Here is a 20,270-nt window from a genome sequence, read left to right as displayed (position 1 = left end):
CTAATAGTTTCAAAGACAGACTCATAAAGACCACTTTGAGGAATGTAAACAATAACAATGATCCCAATGTATTGCCTGTTTTACATTATTAATTTCTATACCTTGCGAGAATCCAAAAAGAGCCAAATATTGATAAATAATCACGTTTTAATAGCATTAAGTTATGATGGAATTGCCTCTTGATACGGTTTTGAAATAGTTTGATAAGTCGTAAATGTTTATGGGCCAATGACATGACCACATAAACATGCTCTAAATTAATATACACCTAACGTGTCTTAAATAGTTTAGTTACAACAGACATATAGGCTTATACACGGTATAACAGTTCAAAACAGTTCAAATATTTTTAAACCTTAAGTGATTGCTAGATTTTAAATTTATTTTCTCCATCCTCAAAATACTGTTTAAAATCATTAATCAAAATGATGTATTTTCTATTGTAAATGTAACGGAGGCCAGCTAGTAAGTACTGTGCAGGTACTCACTCCTCTGACCTCTATACGTGCTCTAGTGAAAGTTATTAAAGGTTATGGTCTTTAGTCACCTTGTTAGAGCAACCGACTCTCATGCGGAAGGAAGCCGGTTCACTCGCTGCTCGGAGCGGGTTGGGTGGTGTAAAATCGGCGGGGTTACATAAACACATTCTCGGGCATTTGTGCCCAACTGTACCTACTATAACACTATTTAATTTCATGTGTAAGTTTTCTTTATTTTAAAGAAATTTAAAAGCATTACTTTTGCAAAGGGGGAAATGAATGTTGCAACGTAATGGAAAAATAAACAGGACACTGCTGTTGACATTGTGCCTTCGCGAGTAGTCTAATTATGATGAACTGCTGCCCTCTTGCGGTTACAAACGTCCACTGACATCCTTTTGCCTTTTTTCCACACAGAGAGAAGAAATTCTCCATCCGCTAACAGTCAGCTCTAATTACTGAGTTTAATCGTGGGAAATCAGACTTCTGCCCTCAACCAACTTGTGCATTCATATCTGGAAAGGTTTTATTTGGTGTAAGTAGTCTTATACAGTACTTGCTATTGTGTTAAGAAATAACTGCCAAACAATTGTTCGACTTGTCAGGAGGAATTGACATGATTATTTTCAAAGACATCAAGTGGACAATGTGCTTCTGTCAAAAATGCAATAAACAGGAAGAAAAGAAACAAAGGCTCCATCATGCAGAACATTTTTCCAGTCGCAAAACTTGGTCAAGCTTTAATATGAAACTACTTTAGTGTTAACAGTCCTTAAATAATTGCTTAAAAACAACAACATACAATTAACAACATTAAATGTAAAAACAGAGTGGCAAAATATTCAGACTTGACCTTTATTTGACTTCAATAATGGACATTTTATGCCATTTTCATTTCCAAAGCTTCTTTTATGAATCTGATTGATAAGCTTTGCACATGTTAGATCAAACTACATCAGCCTACAGAGCAAAAACAGAGATCCCTCTGAAACGAAGGAAAGATTACTGGAAGAGACTTGAACAGATATTACACAATTTCATCAATGCATCCGGATTTCTGTGCTTATCAGCAAAAGAGTTTTACAAAAGGACGTGTAAGGCATTTTGTAAGCGAGTGTTAAAACCAATTCACAAATTGAAACAATGGTTTAACTCCAAGATCTTTTTTTTGTTTGTTTTTCTAAAAACAAGAAGAAAAACTCATCCCCTGAAAACAGGGCAGATAGTATCGTTTCTGTACATAAATATTCCCTATAAAACACTAAAAAAAACAGCAAAAGAAAAAGAAAACAACACTTTTATACAACGTTTATATATAAAAATAATCTCTTTTCTCAAACTCCGTCTTGGAGTCTCTACAAGCGTGAGCATACTGAAGAGAACACAAACATGCAGTGGGAATAAAACCAGCACGACGACACACTCTTGGCATCCAAATGAGTTAATACAGAAAACAAAATTGACCAAACATTCACTAAAGGAGTTTCAAAAGGTTCCTCCGTCCTCCATTTCTGCAGTCTTCTCCAAGTGTATCTGTATAAAAGTGCACAAACCTGTTCGTGGTAAAAATGACACTCCTCGGTTTGCTGCTTTCAGTAACGTTGTGCTCTCTGTAAACTGTTCACTTGTGTTTTGTGTAACATAAAGGTCAACATACAGTACTTAATTCTTTTTGTAGTGCACAAGTATCAGCTTTGCTGAAAATCTACATAGGGAGCGGATCTCTTGCAACAAGCATCATCTGCAAGTTTTCCAATGTAAATGTAAGCATGCAGTGTGTGACCTGCAATCCATGCGTCTTAGTCGCTGACGTCTAAACCCAGACCGGGCATGTTGGCGGTTGACATATCTGTGTCGTCTTCATTGCCGCTTTCATCAGTCTCATCCTCGCTGTGATTTCCCATCAAGACCTGCTGCATGGCGAGAGTGGCTCCATCTGAAGAAAGCGCCTGGAAGCCGTCAACATTCATTCCCACAGTAACCAAACTCCCTGCACACAATCACGCAAGGGCAAACCCTGTAAAACCAAACCAAGACAACTGGGTCATGGGTCAAGTTAGAAGAACTTAAATTGTACCGTCTGGCATTGTGAGCTGCTGCTGGCTTCCTGTTGAGGCGATGGAGTCGGACCAGAAGCGGTGCAGCGGGCGACTCTGAGCCACCTTTTTCTTGCTTTTAGATGCCTCTGTTGAGTTGGCATCCAGCATTGGCTGCAGTATTCGTCTTCGAGCATTAATAAACCTGTAGGCAAAATGCAGGCAATATGTAACTTGTATACTGCATACCAGGTTATCAAGAAATAAATATAAAATTTCCTGTTTCAAGAGTTCACACTTAGCTGATGATTTACAAAGCTTATTTGGCATGCTGTCCCGGGAGAGAGCCCCGAGCTCAAGGGCTCCTCGAGCCCGGGGCTTCCTCCCGTTGGCAGAGCAAGAAGGGAGCCCGAGCTCGGTGGATCTCAGAACTCCCCTGCTGCTGTAGCTAAGGGAACGTAAGGAATTAGACAAGCTTGATTGTTATGTATGTTGAATGTCTTTGGATGGTGGGAGGAAACCGGAGAACCCGGGGAAAACCCACGCGGACACGGGAAGGACATACAAACTCCCCACAGAAACACTCACCGGTCCTATAGAACTAGGACCGGCAGTATTCTTGCTGTGTGGTTCACAGTGCTAACCACTGGACCGCCGTGCCGCCCAATCGCAGGTAAAGGAGGAGAATAGGGGAGGAGGGGGGTTTCTTCCAAACGAAGATAAAGTGAACTGAAAACTGAGGCTATTTATGGTGCCTTAGGGCTCATATGATTGGAAGATTAGTGATTAGCAAATACGAGACTGGCCGTGATAAATCATAAGCACGTGATCCTCTCGAAATTAGTTTATGAATAAACTTCACTTAGTTTGTCAATTGATGAAATATCTGAAACATACAGCTGTGGCCAGGATTTTAACACAAATAATGAAATAAGTTCTTTTCTGCAAGACAAAAAATACAGTGCATCCAAAAAGTATTCTCAGCGCTTGTTTTAGAAAACAAAGTTTGCTAAAGTTGTCATTCTGCATTGGGGTAAACAGCTTTTCAGGCCCTAAAACATCTTTTTAAGCAAAACAAATAAATAAAAAAACAGCAAAGAAGCATCTTTGAAGAAAAGCTGCTCCAGAGCAAACGACAACAATAAAGAAATCCCAGGGCATAAAAAAACTTTATGTTGTCATATTGGGGTACGGTTTGTAAATTAAGAGGGTAATAATGAATTGAATCCATTTTAGACTGAAGCATTAACAAATGTTGAAAAAGTGAAGCCTTTCCAGAAATACTTTCTGGACACACAGTATAAAGAAAACGCTTAATGCATTAAATATTGTGTGTTTCATATTCTCATTTTTCGTACATCATAAATGAGGGTGTATACTGAGTTTGTAGGTTACGGTCTTAATTTATTTTTAACACATTAAGCATAATAGATTGTCCTGTTTTTAGGGACTGAGAGTGTTTACATTTAGCACGATTCTCTTAGCTTGTTTGGTCTGGACCAAAAGAAGAAAATGCTGGTTTGTTCACACTATCATTTGCATAATTAAAGAAACAAAACAAATGAACAAAAACTGATTTTGTGACATTTACTTTGGAACAGAACTTCCAAAATTATGATATGCTGACATTAGCATGCACGCACATGGAAAATAGTCTTTTATGAGAACCATTGAAGAGATCCAAAAATGTGTAAAGAAGTCAAAATGGCACCAGATAAAAGATCTAATGAAGCTTAAACATGTTCAGAGTCACATCTCGTGACATCATGTCCTGTTTTTAATTTGTTTAGCTGCCTGTGGTCTGTGTTGCCTTTATATATCAGTCAAACCACATCATGAGCTGAGTGACACTCGTCTGTTCAGCTATATTGGTCTGCTTGTTATGAGTGTTTCACAATATATATAGCAGCATTCACATTTATTGAAAAACACACTAAGTGTTTTTTTTTCCGCTGCTTAGTATGGCGTGGTTTAGTACAGCACAGCTTAATGCAGGAGGCTTTTCCTGTGCTTCCCAACCATAGTACATAGTATCTAGTTAGGTTCCAAGTGAGCCGTACCATTTAAGTCTGCATGAACAGTTGCAGAGACTTATTTCAATATGTTAATATACTTGCAACTGAAACGAAATATTGAACAGGAGGTAGGACGTTCTTCCTTCAAAGCAAACTAATGGTAAGAGGGGCCTGATTAAGAATAATGTGGCTGAAGCAGTCAAACTGACATCAACAGCGGAAACACCACTCCAAAAGGGAAAGTAAATGGTCAAACTTTGAAGATTACCAAAACTTGTAATTAAACTTGTAACGTTCTTTTTTAAGAAAAATTAACTTGCACAAATAAATTGTTCACCTAAAGAATAACAATGTACTCTGCACAATAAACATTGAAAATGTTTATTTTAACAAAATGTGACATATACACACGGCTGATCGTGGATTGGTCATAGAGAATAGTCTACCAACATCAACTGGATTTGCAACAATTTTAAAAGACACTTGAAGCGCTAGCATTGCGGTCAGTAGAAGAGATCCAGACACTTCTCTAAGGCTGCATTACACTGTAGATCTTGATGGTCAATTTTGTGACTGTATATTGGTTACGTGGCGGACATTGCGCTCTGTTGCTCTCGTTAGCATGCTTAAATACTTGTGCTATATGACAATATAAAAGCTGTTTAAGTCCTTGTGTATGAGATTTAAGGTTTGGGACTCTGCTGAAGTCTGTTCTGAAATGAAAGTGTCAGATTTGACATCATTCGCTATGGTTTTTAATGATGCGCGACTCTCATTGACAGGTGAAAATCAGATCTACCTGCTTACACTGCAGACACAAGAACACAGATCTGATTCATATCGGATACATTTCCATATATGAACAAGACCTGAATCTGATTTGAGTAAATCAGAATCCATGTGATTTGTTTCTGCTTACACGTACATGGGCCATATCCGATCTGTGCCATATGGAAAAAATTAATTAATTAATTTATTAAATTCGGAATTGAGTCACTTGAACAGTGCAGTGTAAATGCAGCCTAATTGGGAAACAAAATTCTGGGAAGGTCCAGAATAAAAAAAAAGATTTTTAGGAGGTCATTACAGTACAATTAGAGCAACTCTAGTGATAATCTCACCCACTTTAAGCAGTACTGAAATGCAGAGGAAATCCAAACCAAGCCAAGCTAAACTGTACCTCACAATAAAGACATGGCCTAACAGAGCATGCTAAACTTCATGTGGGTAAATTCTTAACAGAAGCAAGTACTGATGGTGTTTTAACTCTAGTTGATCCAGTCAAGTCAGCTGAATAGTTGTTGAGCCACGGTCTACTTGGTGTGATTGCTAAATGAACTTACCAGTTGTTGACTTGAAGTAAAGTCAGGTTTGTTTGAGTTGCAATTTGCTTTTTCTCTTCCTCAGTGGGATACGGGTGCTAGTTGAAAAAAGGAGCATTTTTATATTATTACAGGTTTTATTATAGATATATAATTACACCAGGTACAACAAAACAATAGCTCAGACTGATTTCAAGCCTTGCTTTGCCTACTAACCGCAATGTGCTGGAAGAGCCAGGAGCGCATGACGTTGGTTGCCTGTTTGGGCAGAACGCCACGTTTGTTTTTAGGTGAGCTGTCGTCTCCCCCGAAGAAACTCAAGTCCTGATTGAGCTGAAGTTGGAGCTACAGTAAGCACAAGGTGTCAATAGCTGCATCAGAAACAAGTGATGTACACACCAAATTTCTAATACAAATTCCTTAATTTGCTAATATGTTTCATTGCTCGTTTCAAATGGGTTTGGACTTTGCATTTGCATAATGTTTTACTTTAGAATAGAAACCCAGCTATTGGTCAGTAGATGTGATAGAGCAGTGTTTCTTAACCATTCCTGGAGGACCACCAACACTGCATGTTTTGGATGTCTCCTTTGTCTGTCACACCCATTACAGGTCTTTCAGTTTCTGCCAATGAGCTGATGATCTGAATCAGGTGTGTTTGTTTAAGGAGATATAGAAAATGTGCAGAGCTGGTGGTCCTACAAGAATGAGGTTGAGAAACACTGATCTAGAGCATAATACAAACCTGTGAGTTCTGGATGTGTAGTGCTCCAGGTGAGATGGCCTGTGTCACCACTTGTCCCTGTGGTGTGACCACTGTCACTGGCTGATATACGGTGTTACCTGCACAAAAAGGATAGATTTCTTATATTACAAAGAACTATGCGTAGAATTAAAAAAATCCACAAGTAAGTAGCAAACAAAATGATTAAAGTTAACAATGCAGCAACCTTTTCTACCCTTTTTATACACACGTAAGAGAAACTTTTTTCTTGAATAAATAAAATCAGGGACACCAGTTGAGAAAGTCAGCACTTTCAAGTTTCTTGAAGTACACATCGCTGAGGATCTGACATGGACACGCACACAGATGCGGTGCTGAGGAAGGCATAACACCTCTTCTACCTCAGGCATCTCAGGAGGTTTGAAATGAGCCTGAAAATTCTCCGTTCATTCTACACCTGCACTGTGGAGAGCATCCTGACTGGCTAAATCACTTCCTGGTATGGAAATAGCACCCGTAGCAATCGTAAAGGTCTAAATAGGATTATGTGAACTGCTGGCCACGTGGAAAGAGGCGAGCTTCCCTTCCTCCTGGACATCTACACCAAGCTGTGCATGAGAAGAGCCAAGACAGTGTATTCTTAGCGTATTTATTGTCTGTCACGCATTACTGTCAACATTGCTAATAGTATATTGTTTTGTTTTTCTTGAGTATGTTGTTGTATTTTGGACGGTCTGGAGCCAGCACCTAAGCTTTCACTCATCATAGTACACTTGCTGCTGATGATGATGTGACAATAAAAGTGATTTGATTTGAATGCTTTAATTTTTAATTATTAAATTATTAAAGTTAATCAATTTAAACTACATAACAGTCTATCATCTAGAAACAGGGCTGTCCAAACTCAGTCCTGGAGGGAGGTGTCCTGCATAATTTGTTCCAACCCCAATTAAACACACCTGAACTAGCTAATCAAGCTGTTTCTGGTGTACTAGAAAGCTCCAGGCAGGTGTGTTGAAGGAAGTTGGAGCTGAACTATGCAGGACACCGGCCCTCCAGGAACGAGTTTGGACACCCCTGATCTAGAACATTTACGCGCGATTGTCACATTTTGCATGCTAGATGCAGTTTTGTATGTTATATATATATATATATATATATATATATATATATATTAGGGCTGTAACGATACACGATATAAAATCGAAATCGCGACACTCAGATCTACGATCCTGTGTCGCGGTGTGATAATGGAGAATCGCGACACACCACGTGACTACGTTTCCAATAACGTCACGCATGCCTGCAAAAGTTGAGCTAATTAACACTTTTTTTTGTTCGACATTACAAGCACTGCTCCGTTTAAGCCCTCGCAATATTTAGCCGGGAGAGCTCGCATGGAGCTCTTAGTAAGGGACCATCTGAATGTGTCAGGAATATCAAAAACAAAACCAACTTAACCCCGCTTGACAACAGACAACGGCAGAAAAATTTCCAATGCTGTCAAAGCGGCCGGATTTTCAGCGCATATACGATGATTTGCTCACACTGTTAATGTGGCTGCGCAGAGAGGGATGGGCGTTCACCAGATGTCAGGTAACAGCGCAAACTTTTCTGTAACCGTGCTGTGCAATTTCTGTTTGAACCTTTGAGATTGCTGACTGAAAGGTGTGCGATGAGTGAGGTCAGAAAACACGACGAAGCTTTCAGTTAAGATGAGCACAGTTTCTATAGTTATACTTTATTTAGAGATAAAGGTATATGGCTCTGCATATAATCACTCTATCTTGCTGGAGTTTATAGCCGTTTCGCTTTACTTCAGGACGCATTAACGCCGCTCTGATGGTCTAATCGCTGTTTTAAGTTATCCAGAGCTGTATAAATATACAAATCTTGAATATCACAATAATATTAAATATTACAATTGTAACAACACAGACAGCAACACTTTTGCACAATCGATACCCAGCTGATTCAGTCGTTTATAAGAGGACCGCGCCTCTTCTTTTTTCCTTGTCAACATAAAGGCAGTGAGATGCGCCTTGTTTTCGCCCCTTGTTTAACTGCAAGACATACTTAATTTGCGGGACGATAACGTATAACCCGTGCCTACAGACACATTTGCCAAAGAAGCAAAATGGAAGAAGAATATTGCTGTTTGATACAGACCTGTTGATGCTGAACCAGCGCTTATGTTGACCTGGATCTGCATAATAAACGCAACAAATAGGCTTTACTTTTTATTTTACAGCTTATAAAGCATGTACGCAGATTATTGCAATATCATATTTAAACAACAAAACTGTTTGCAAAAAGTCTACATATGAGCGCATTGTTGCTGTCTTTTCATCACGCAGCGCGCGCACTTGAACCGCGAAGGAGAGAGAGGAAACCATAGGCTATATCAGGACATAATCTTTAAAATAATGATTTATATTAAAATGTTAAAGGTTTTGTGATTATAATAATAACAGCGGGGCATTAAATAAATGCATATTTTCCATGGAGCGGGCAATTTGAGGAAGTCTGCGATTTTTATTTGACGGAAGAAAAAAACATATGATTGGAAAAAAAAGCCTATGTCGGTTATTAAAAAGAATCAGTCTGTATTTTCGTTTTGTAATATAAATTAATTATTTAAGTGAAAATAATTTAGGGCAGACCTATTTATTTTATTCATTTTATTTAGATTATTCTGTTCTTCTGTGCTAAACACTGCAGGTGCGTGAAGATGCTCTGTTGTTCTGTTCCGCTATTAATATTCTAACATATAAAAATAAATCAGTATTTTAAAATGCAATATTTTATGTGTCAGACACAAAATAGACACGTCAATTTGTTTAATATAAAATTAATAGTAATCTGACCAGTTAACCGGTAATAACCGATTAATGAGCGGCGGCTGTCGGTTAGCAAAATTAACGAAATGAGCATCCCTAGTAGCTATTTAATTTACTTTTTCTATGTAAAAGAACTTGATTGAAAAAGAATTTTCAACATGCTTGAATCATCTACACAATGGAGTTTAGTTCTGTTTGATTTTTCAACAGTATTTTGTTACAAAGAAAACAGAAGTGATATAGCTTTGGCTATTTATTTTATATATGGCTTTTTATATTGTTAATAATTTGCATAGTTAATATTGTTCTTTGATGTTTAGTTTATAAAGATTTTTCAAATGTTATTTAATAAAAAATAGTTTTAAAAATCTTTTTTTTCCCACCCCACACACAAAAAAAATAAATAAATAAATAAAAAATCGTGATACGAACCGAATCGTGGGTAGAAAAATCGTGATACGAACCGAATCGTGGGTTTGGTGTATCGTTACAGCCCTAATATATATATATATATATATATATATATATATATATATATATATACATATACATATATATATATATATATATATATATATATATATATATATATATATATATATATATATATATATATATATATATATATATATTATTAGGGATGTAACGGTATCAGAATTTCACGGTACGGTAATACCTCGGTATGAATGTCACGGTACGGTATTTATTGAATCATTTACAGGAAAAAACAAAACTTATGAAAATACTCCAAAAAAGTGCCAAAAGTGTCAATGACATACAAATTAGTCATCTATCTGTAAGCTTTGAAACAGGAACTTCAATTTTAATAACAAAAAAATATTAAACCATGTAAAAAAATTAAGTTTCAATTTAGTAGTGTTGAAAACTCATCACATTCAACATTTAATCACTCACTCACTTAGAGATGGGTTTAAAGGAAAATTATCATATAAATATAATCTGGTAAAAGCTGGTATCTCTGGGTATTTACAATGTCCCCTGCAACAGAAAAAATCCCTCTCATTTGGGACTGAGGTTTCTGGGACAAGAGAGATATGACTTGGCCCAGGTTGACAGCAGTGGGTAACGTTGTGCATTGCCTTTCCCCCACTTAAGAGGACAAACCATGAGTGAGATAGAGATCTCATGTCTGCATCAATCTGAACAGTGTGCTGTGTTTCTGCAATCCCCATGACTGATTATTAGTCGTATTCCCCAACTTGCAGGCACGTGCACACACAGGGCTCAACCTGTGCAGTGCACATGCCCTTTTTAGTCTTGGATAGAAAGTTCCCTTCCAAAATGATCAAAAGTGCCCCCGCGACGCGACATACCCTCCGTCCCGCTTTACAGTACGCGCGAGACAACACAGCTGATCAGAACGCGCGCGACCACACAGGTGATCACAGCGGCGACAACACCCGCTTTAGGGTTTTCCAGCTCTTTTTTAACCCTGCTTCTAGCAGCACACTCCATTTCCGCATTACTGGATCTGTAGCGACAACAGACCGCAAGGGATTATGGCCAAGCCTGGGCTGATGGGAATTGTAGTTTTCGCTACCTCCCGTTCGCTTCATTCGCCTGAGCAAATTTTCTCAGAAGATCTATAGTTTTACCGAGTCATGCGACTACGGTAATATCGAAAAAAATTACTATTGCGGTATGACGGTATTTACAATACCGTTACATCCCTAATATATATATATATATATATATATATATATAAACATGTGTAATATACACACGTACATTGTCAAAACAAACTTATTTGGGTGCAATTAATCATGACTAAATATTACATATTCATGAAAAAAGCCCCCATGCTCTCTCTTGTGGTTTTACATTATTGACAATCTTTTTTGAAATCTCTAATTGACTCAGATTGGAAGCATAAATGCCACATATGTATATGACTTAGGACGTTGCTTTAAGAGAAAAAAAAGGTTTAAGATTGTGACTGACGACTCAAAAACAGATGTGTACCTGTGGCCACTTGTGATGGATTGACTGTGGTCACTGTAACACTGCCTTGTTGAAGACCGGACGAAGGTATCAGAAGACTCTGGGGACTTAGGGGACCTGAGAAAGGGTTGGACAACTGCAAAAAAAACAACAAGTCCTTCAAACACACAACAAGATCCTTGCACACTGAAGTCCAAAAGTTTTCTTCTTTGTATTCATATTCAGGTGAAGGCATTTGGGATTCAGTGCACAACAACCTTTACTGAGTAGAATGAAATATGAAACCTGGTGTGAAATATGGTACCTGGTCATGGACCGGAGAGTACGGGCTGCCTGGATCTCCACTCAGCAGTGTCTCGCTGTTCATCTTGGCCTTAAGGCATGAAATATAACGGCTGCAGAAATCCTTGCACAGGTCACTGACTTTCTCCAGCTCTAACAGATGAATCCTCAGCACCTGGATGGCCTTGACCATCTTATCACAACCAAGCAGATGCAGATGTTGAAGTCAAATTAAAGGCTATAAAGTGTTTACAGCCATTTTGACATCTCTTACCAAGTTGTCGAGGTCAGGGTCTTCACTAAAGAAGGCTTTGCCGTCTTTCTCTTGACTGCGTACAAAGTTCTCAATGTCAACATCAAAACTGGCAGACGTGACACAGTCGGACCCCAGAGTGGACTGTTCGCACTTCTCAAACAGGAGAGCCAGGAGAGGGAAAAGAGGATGTCTGTGGTGGAGGAAAAGCATTTGTAAAAGACAAAACTTTTTAACGCATTCCACGCTTGAAGTCGAAAATATATTTTATGCTTTTAAGGTCAGACAGTGCTTATCGATGAGCCCTGATTTTTAGAGTGCATTGTGGGACTTTTCAAGCCACAATCATTTCAGTGAACTGGAATATTTTCCAGATTGAGACAGAACTTGTCTGATGCCCTAATCAGTGCACTGACTACAAAACAAGGGTGCTGATTGAGACGCACCCTTGGTCTTGCACAATTAAGCTATATGCAGGTGCAGTTGTATATTGACCTTAGTCATGCTGAAGCAGACACAGCCATTGAAATATTACTGGCTGGAGAGATCCAGTCTCACTGACTTCTATTGATTTTTAACCATAGAAAACATCTTGTTATGCTGCTGTTGAAAACTTTTATTATTATTGCATTTTTTTTTAATTGTCGCATGCAATTTTTTTGTAGAGCAAGTCATTTGACCATTTTCATTTGTCTCCATGCACAAATTAATTAAAAGTTTTAAAACAAAAAAAAGCAGAAAATAACTTACTTCCATTTCAAATAATAAGGTCAATAAGATGCTACAACACCTGGATTCTTCAACTTCTCACTCTCTTTCAACTTTCTGTGCTGTTTATTATTTTATTTTTCTCCTGTGTAGGTAATAGGGGGCAAAATGTATGGATTTTATTTCTGATCCATTTTCTAAGGACATTTAGGTGTCTTTAACTTAGTTTTTATTGTCATTTATTTAGGCTTTGCCCCCTCCATAAGTTTACCTTCAATTTCCAGTTTTCTTGTTCTTGTTTCTTTCAGTGTTCTGTGCTTTTGAAAAACTTTGGAGAGTAAAAACACGGGCTTCGGAGATTGTGTGTACAGGAAAATACCTGTGATAATAGCTTATAATAATGAACAAATAGCTTAAACTGACTCATTCAGTTTAAACTGGCTCCAACAGGCCTGCTGCTCTCCGTGCTCCCCACACTTTGTCAACGCACCCAAGCCGACAAATTTGCGCTATGCATCATTGCGATGTGTAGTTAAATTTTTTGAAAGGTGTGTGTCAGCAAAATCGAAGGGCATGCGACTGCGCGAAGGCTGAAAAAGTATAAATCAACCTTAAAGGCCACCTCATTTCCACCTGATGACCTCATTCATAAACTGAGTGCGATGTTGTATAGAACAGTTTTGGAGAACCTTTGTTGTTGATAATCCTAGGTTTTGAATTGGAGGTAAAAAGTGTGAAAAAGTTCCCTTACCAGTCCCTGTATGTTTTCTTTTTTCCACAATAAAAAAGGCATTCAATTACAGAGAAGATTTTTGTAATGGGCTATGGCTGCTTAATTCTCTTCAAACAGCAGCTCTCATGTAGCACCTTCAACTGGTGTTTCTTACAAGATGCATTTGTCAAATTGTTTTAAAACAATAGCATATAACTGTAAAACAGAATAAAGTGTGTAGGCCTAATAGGAATAGATTAGAAATAAAGTCAATTATATATAATTTCATTAATCAATGTATAAAGTAGCCTATTTAAAAAGCATGGTTGATTAATCTGCTACTTTTAATGTTTTTATTTTATATACAGCATGAAAATTGCACTAGCTTTTGCATTGTTAGACTGCAGAATCAGAGAAAGCCAAACCCCATCCATAAACTTTCCCTCATGTAAGAAGGGGTCAATAGTTGACTACAGACATTTAAACACCAGGTGTGAATGGTAATGTGTCTCCTTTGTCTACTTGTGACTGGATTAATGAAAAACGCATCTTAATACCCGTGTGAATAACTGATTGCAGTTACAGTAAGAAAAACTGTAATATTGTGAAATACTAGTACATTTTAAAACAATAGTTGTTTATTGTAATTAAATACAATTGTCATTTATTACTGGAATGGCAATGCTCATGTTTAAATTTATATCAGCATTGTCATTGCCATATATATATATATGTGTGTGTGTGTGTGTGTGTGTGTGTGTGCGTGCACAGTTATAGGATATTTAATACATCTGTCTCTCTCACCTATATATACAGGCTTTGTCGATATCCATTTGTGTTTGTGGTTCATTGGATACAGGGCTGCTCGAGTTTCCTGTGTTTCCATTGGAAAAGCCCTTTTTAAGGTCATTCTCTGACTGCTCCATTACCTGCATCTGTTCCATGAGAAAAACGAATATACAATTGCACACTTCACTATATTCGTTAAACTTGCAATCAAATGCACAAACTAAACAACAATAAAAAAAAAAAAAACATTTATGTGGTTTAAAATGCAAACGTTCATTTTATGTTGAATAAATAACAGTTCATTAAACTGATTTATAGACATTGTCTATCTTCAATTTAGAATAACATAAATATAAGAAATACAATGAAAGTCATTTGAACAAACACAAGTTTTTAACATCAGACATTCTACATTAATACGTGATAAAAAAGTGAAACTTTTTCTGGCAAAAACTTTGCCAAATAATTCTTTAGGCAAGTTCCCTTCATAAAACAAACATCTACTTCTACAATCTTTAAAAGCAGAATAGACCAATAAAATGTGTTTAACAGAGAGAAACCGGTTCTCATGAAAAGTGCCAAACAAATATAATTTGTTTAAAACAAAGATTTACACCTACCTGCTGGTCTCCCTCTGGGTATTTGTCTATGGACACAGACTGGGCAGCCATCATATTCAAAATGGCCACTGCCAACACTGGGACATTATATGGACAGGCAGCAGGAGAGGACCTAAAGGTAACATTAAATCTTTATTTAAAAAAAGGCCTCCACTAATAATATTATCAGTTTTCTTTTGCTCTAAAAAAATATTAACAATTCTCCACTTGGGATTTTTTGGTCACTTGAACCGTCCAGTTAGAGCTACTGATTTTGGACAAATCTAACATTGCAATATTTTCCAATTCTGCAATATATTTTGGTGATATGAATACAATTTCACCAGTTGACTTGTTGAATATCTCTATTTAGAAAGATTTAATACTTTGTATTGATTGGGATAATTCTGTAGAGAAGTGCATCTGCATAAAATATAATAAAACCCTCTATAAGCATTGAGCAATACAATGAAAAAGCAATTAAAAAAATCAGTTTTATTATTTTCCAAGGCTCACAGTATTTATGCATTATTAATAAAAATTATTCAATAAAATTAATTATTATAGTTACAAATTAAACAATTTGTTATGCCTGAATGCTTTTAAAATCATTATAGTCACAGGCCTGGAAAACTCATGAAAATTAAATATATAATAGAATCAACATTGCATATACTGCAATGTGACTATTGTAAATAATCACATTGTGATATTAATGCTAAAACCATATATTGTGCAGCCCTACATCCTATTGACAGTGTGTTTGGACAGACAAGCACTGTTTCTAGGCAGATTCATAAGACTTCCAATTGAGTGGAATTTTTATATTATTGCTTTTCAAACACTATATACCCATTTTCACTGTGTGAAGCTCAACATTTTTTTTACATTGTTTTGAATGACTGAGTTTGGCTTTTAGTGTGGAAAAAAATCAAATATGAATGGGAATAATAGAAAAAATATATATAAAGGTAGACTGAATAAGAAAATAAATAAAAAAATATCTATATGGTTCCCAATCATTGTGACCCACATAAATGTTTATAACTGTTTCAAATTTGTTGTCAATGAGTTGTGATTTTGCTAATTAATACATAATTCAAAAGGTTAACCCTTCTGTACGGTTTTAAATTTGATAGCAATCTAATCATCATGTTCATGGCTCTTTTTGCCTCTTTGACTTCCATTATAATAACATTTTTATTGCAAAGCCTTGAAATCAAATAATCATGCATTCTTGATTGTTGGTGATTTTCCCTGTTGGGAAGAGGTAAAATTGTCTGTTGATCTCCAGTTGGCACATTTAACCCTGTAGATAGGCCTGTGCAAATACATTTTTGTCTTTTATGGAGTTCTATAGAGTAATGTAATGTATTTGTTATTTATTGCCATGTGAGCAACAAAGGCTATTTTCATGGCAAGAACATTTCAATAATAAATAAACAATTAAGAACAACAAACAAATGAGCACACAAGTTAAAGAAGTTTTTTAGTGTTACTACATGATAAGATTTCTAAAGTGACACCATATTTTTCTGGTGTCACTTTGCTAAAAATGTCCTTAAGAGAGTTCATTTCATAAAAAAAAACTCTTCCACAATCATTAAAAGCAGGACAGTCCAGGAAAATGTGTTTTACAGTAAGGGGAGTTTTGCAGCACAAACATTGAGTGGGGTCTTTATCTTTAAGTAAAAAGGTGTGAGCTAATCTTGTATGCCTAAAACAACATCTGGTAAAAATAACTTGATCAAATCTAGTATTAAAATTCTGTGAGATTTCAGGTTGGATTTCATGTAATTTATTATTGTCCAATGCATCCCATTCCTCTTGCCACTTATTTAAAATGTAAATACTGATAAAAGGTCTCATCTCTGATGGAGGAATTAGGCATTTGTTCACAACTTGCTTTAAAGAATCTTTAGCAGCTTCATCAGCTCGCTCATTTTATAAAAGCCCGACATGTCCTGGAATCCAGCAAAAAATGTTGTGATAACTGATTTTATAGATGCTGAACTTTGGTTCAAATATTATCAATCTAAGGATGATAATTTTTTTGTAGATTCCATCACTTGGAGGCATGCTTTGGAGTCTGTAAAAATAATAGAATTCTCTTGTTGAGCATTTACTATATACCCCAATGCTAAAAGTAAAGCACGGGCTTCAGCTGTGAATATGGAGCATTTTTCAGGCAGACTGACTCCATAACTTTGTTGTCCAGTCACCATTGTTTGGCTATGCCATTTTCCACCTTCGCACCATCTGTAAAAATTGGTGAGTGCTGAGAATATTGGTTTCTAATATCCAGATATTGTTGCCTGTATACATTGGGATGAGTTGCTCCTTTCTTCTGAAGTACCAAATCTTGATTATAGGCTTCTTTAATTTCCAATGAGGCAGGGAGCTGAAGTGTATTTGACTTAAAATATCCAGGTTTTTGTAAGTGTGATTTAATATGCAAACCAAATCAAATGGTCTGATGGTTTTTGACTTAATCTCATACAACTGCAAAAATTGTGGGTTAAAAACTGCAGAATAAGCTGGGTTCCTATTGGCTTTTAAATTAATAGCATATTGTAATGAAAGAGTTGCTGGCAGAATCATAAACTATACTCCCATAATCAAAACAGGATTGAATGAGAACTCTATAAAGTGAGTTCTATGGAATATAACAGCAAATTAGGGTGTGCATGCATAAATACACTTACTAGGTTTACCATGTTCTGAAAACTCAGGCACTTATTTAGATTTCACAGACATATCGAGGTAAGTGCACAAAAAGGTTTCTCTCACTATATGCCATATAATCTCCAAAATCGAGGCTTTTTTTTGCACTGCAACTGATGATGAACAATATAAATGACAAATTTTACCTCTTACCAACAGGGAAACTACCAGCAATAAAGAATGCAGTTATATGATGTCATCGCTTTGCAATCAAAAAATTTATTTATAGTGGGGCAAAAAAAGCCACAAACATAACGAAAGGGTAACACAATTTTAAAGTACACAAGTGTTTTGAGCTTTTGAAAGTTTTCAAAAACTTTTTCCCCAAAATGTGTCAAAATATGTCACCAAAATCATTACATTTGCTGAAACTGAGTAAAAAAAATCACCCCAGAGAGGATGAAAACATCCCCAACAGCATACAGTGCTTATACAATAAAGCCATTTTTAACAACCTTCTTTCATTTTACTTCCAAGGGTGCTCACCTAGTTTATTGAATTAACCGAGTTTATTTTCTTTTTCACTATATCCAGCTAACAATAATGTGAATGCCAGAATGTATTGACATGCAATTTCAAGGTTTCATTATGCGCTTCTGTAAATAAGCAACTCTAGGCTTTACACCACAGACATTCAAACACACACTGGTACATCTGCTCTGGTGGTCGCGTATTTCGACATGACGTTTTTCAGAGAAGAAATTTTTTACATGCTATTTATTGATCAAAAAACAATACGCAACTGTACTCTCGCTTCTTGTGATGTCTAATGTATTACAATAAATTTTAAAGTAATAGCTAATTTCGGGTATAAACTGAAATACGAGTAGCTGCAGATTAAACAAACGTGAGACGCTGAAATAAAACATTTGCAGCTGTGGTCGTTTCGTTTACGTCATTGATTCTAAACTTAGCAAAACAAGAGACCGGTCGCCGGACTATTATAACCCAAACGTGCACATTATTTGTACTAGTGTTAGGGAGTAAATAGTAGCAGCGGTCTCTAAAGTAGAAAACGCCATGTTTCTCTTTTTAACCACCGAGCAGAGCGGTTAGCTCTAGCTTTAGCCCGCTAGCAAACACACTGAGAGCGAGTCGCTATAGCAGCGCTTGCGGCGAGCGCCAAACCACAGCAGCGATATCTAATCCTGCGCACGAACGTGGTCCTGGATGTGAAGGGATTTTTTTTTATTACTTGATTAAAATATACAATGAATCCGTTAATCTAGCCGGGGAGGCTGTCTCGCGCTCCTCCGGCCTGACAGAGAGAGCAGGGGCAGTGGGACGCGGAGAGCCGCTAAACCCGGGCCTTCACTCAGCGCTCGCCCTTGCCAGACTGAAACCTCCTGTCCCTCAATAAAGCAGACATTTTTTTCCAAGATAAACATATCCCGGTTAAGATTGGCTCGACTGTCCCATGCAACTCCCACGAGCCCTAACACCGTATGCTTTCTTTCACTCAGCCCCGGGCATTTTTGTGTGTTGCTCGGATTGTTTGATTGATAGGGAACGGAAAAAGACGAGTTTGAGTGACAGCTTACCTGGGTGCCAATCTTCGTCACACTGACAAGCGGCTGCAGCAATCGGGATCCGCATTTGTCGCGCTACGTCATCACGCACGAGGACGCAGGGCACTCAGCTCATGCATATTTACGAACGGGGAGGAGAAGTGACGTGATGCGAGCAGAAGTTCTCGCCCTGAGCGAATATTTTAAAAAACACTCCCCGTTATGGGAGAGTCCGGGACAATTTACTTTTAAAACTGTGCCATTATAGTGCTAATTAGTTCTCTGGTGTTCAGTCCAAAAATGTTTTTTTTTCCATTCCTAACTAATTACTAGAGCAGGGCTCAGCAGAATTTGTTTTCTAGCTAGGACACACAGATATCTCACTCAGATATCGACATACAGAAACACAAATATATAGATTAATAAATTGAAAAATAATAGACAGAAACATAACAACTGAATACTGGCCTTTTGAGTAGAATAATGGGCAGATTTGTAACACTTCTTTTCATCATGTCTTCATTTTTAATATCACTTGTACATTGTTTTTAAGGGCTTTGCAATTGCCACAAAAAAAATAACACTTGATTCCTCAATTATTTTGAGGATATAAGAAATGGAGGAACTATTCCTGACAGATTCCTAATTAAATGAGTTAATAAATATAGCCTAACATTACAACCATTTGTCAATTAGAAGCACACTTCTTTCCTTTAGGCATTAGTTAACCCAAAAATGAAAATTCTGTCATTAATTGCTCCACCTAACTTTCTTTTAATCCCTTGAGACCATCATTCACCTTTGTAAAACAAATTAAGATATTTTAGATGAAATCCGAGAGCTCTCTCATCCTCCAGAACAGTATTGAGGGTAACGCAAGTAACATAAGTTGCGTAATAATATTACGAGTAAAGTAACTAATGCATTAATATTTGAACTACTTTAATAAAACTGTGAGGCAAGTTATTTTTTTGGTTTAGTTGATTCACTTTTAAAAAATAAATTTCTGATTTAAAATGAACAGTCCCTCTAAATCCCTCACACAATAAGAGAACGTAGGAACTGAAAGAAATGAAAAGGCAGAGCCTTACTTTTCTGTGATAGAAAAATTCTTAATATTGCTTTAAACTTTCAATAATCTGTACATATGCCATGTATAGCTCTAGATAGCATTATCCTACATTAATTTGTTATATGTTTTTAAATGTAAATTAAGGTGTTGTTAATCGCAGAGCTCCTCTATTAAAACAAAAAAGAAGAAGATAAAAACCCCTGCAAGTTCTAAAAGAGATCAAGCCTCAGCCAGGTCAGAAAAAG

The 20,270-nt window shown here is 36.9% G+C and overlaps 2 protein-coding genes across 9 annotated transcripts in view; one reads left to right on the top strand and one right to left on the bottom strand.

The window, feature by feature from the left end:
* Nucleotides 1-2,143, top strand: part of tmprss3a (transmembrane serine protease 3a) — a 66,817-nt gene extending 64,674 nt beyond the window's left edge. For 6 of the 7 annotated variants that reach the window (XM_073912592.1, XM_073912594.1, XM_073912595.1 and 3 more), the window contains one exon: nucleotides 897-2,143. In XM_073912592.1, the coding sequence (XP_073768693.1) occupies nucleotides 897-941 (45 nt within the window). In that variant the 3' untranslated portion in view covers nucleotides 942-2,143. The remainder of the gene's footprint in view (nucleotides 1-896) is intronic. The other variant, XM_073912596.1, reaches the window with a different exon arrangement.
* Nucleotides 981-19,078, bottom strand: pknox1.1 (pbx/knotted 1 homeobox 1.1). 2 transcript variants are annotated; one of them, NM_131891.3, is given in 11 exon segments: nucleotides 981-2,469; nucleotides 2,557-2,720; nucleotides 5,874-5,950; nucleotides 6,069-6,197; nucleotides 6,598-6,695; nucleotides 11,400-11,514; nucleotides 11,683-11,853; nucleotides 11,935-12,106; nucleotides 14,138-14,268; nucleotides 14,743-14,854; nucleotides 18,987-19,078. In NM_131891.3, coding segments are annotated over 10 exon segments (1,302 nt in total). In that variant the 5' UTR covers nucleotides 14,797-14,854; nucleotides 18,987-19,078; the 3' UTR covers nucleotides 981-2,278.
* Nucleotides 19,079-20,270: the final 1,192 nt, after the last annotated feature.

Source organism: Danio rerio, chromosome 9, assembly GCF_049306965.1.
Source record: "Danio rerio strain Tuebingen ecotype United States chromosome 9, GRCz12tu, whole genome shotgun sequence".
In the NCBI taxonomy this organism is placed as follows: domain Eukaryota; kingdom Metazoa; phylum Chordata; class Actinopteri; order Cypriniformes; family Danionidae; genus Danio; species Danio rerio.
This window is presented reverse-complemented; position numbering and strand designations above follow the sequence as displayed.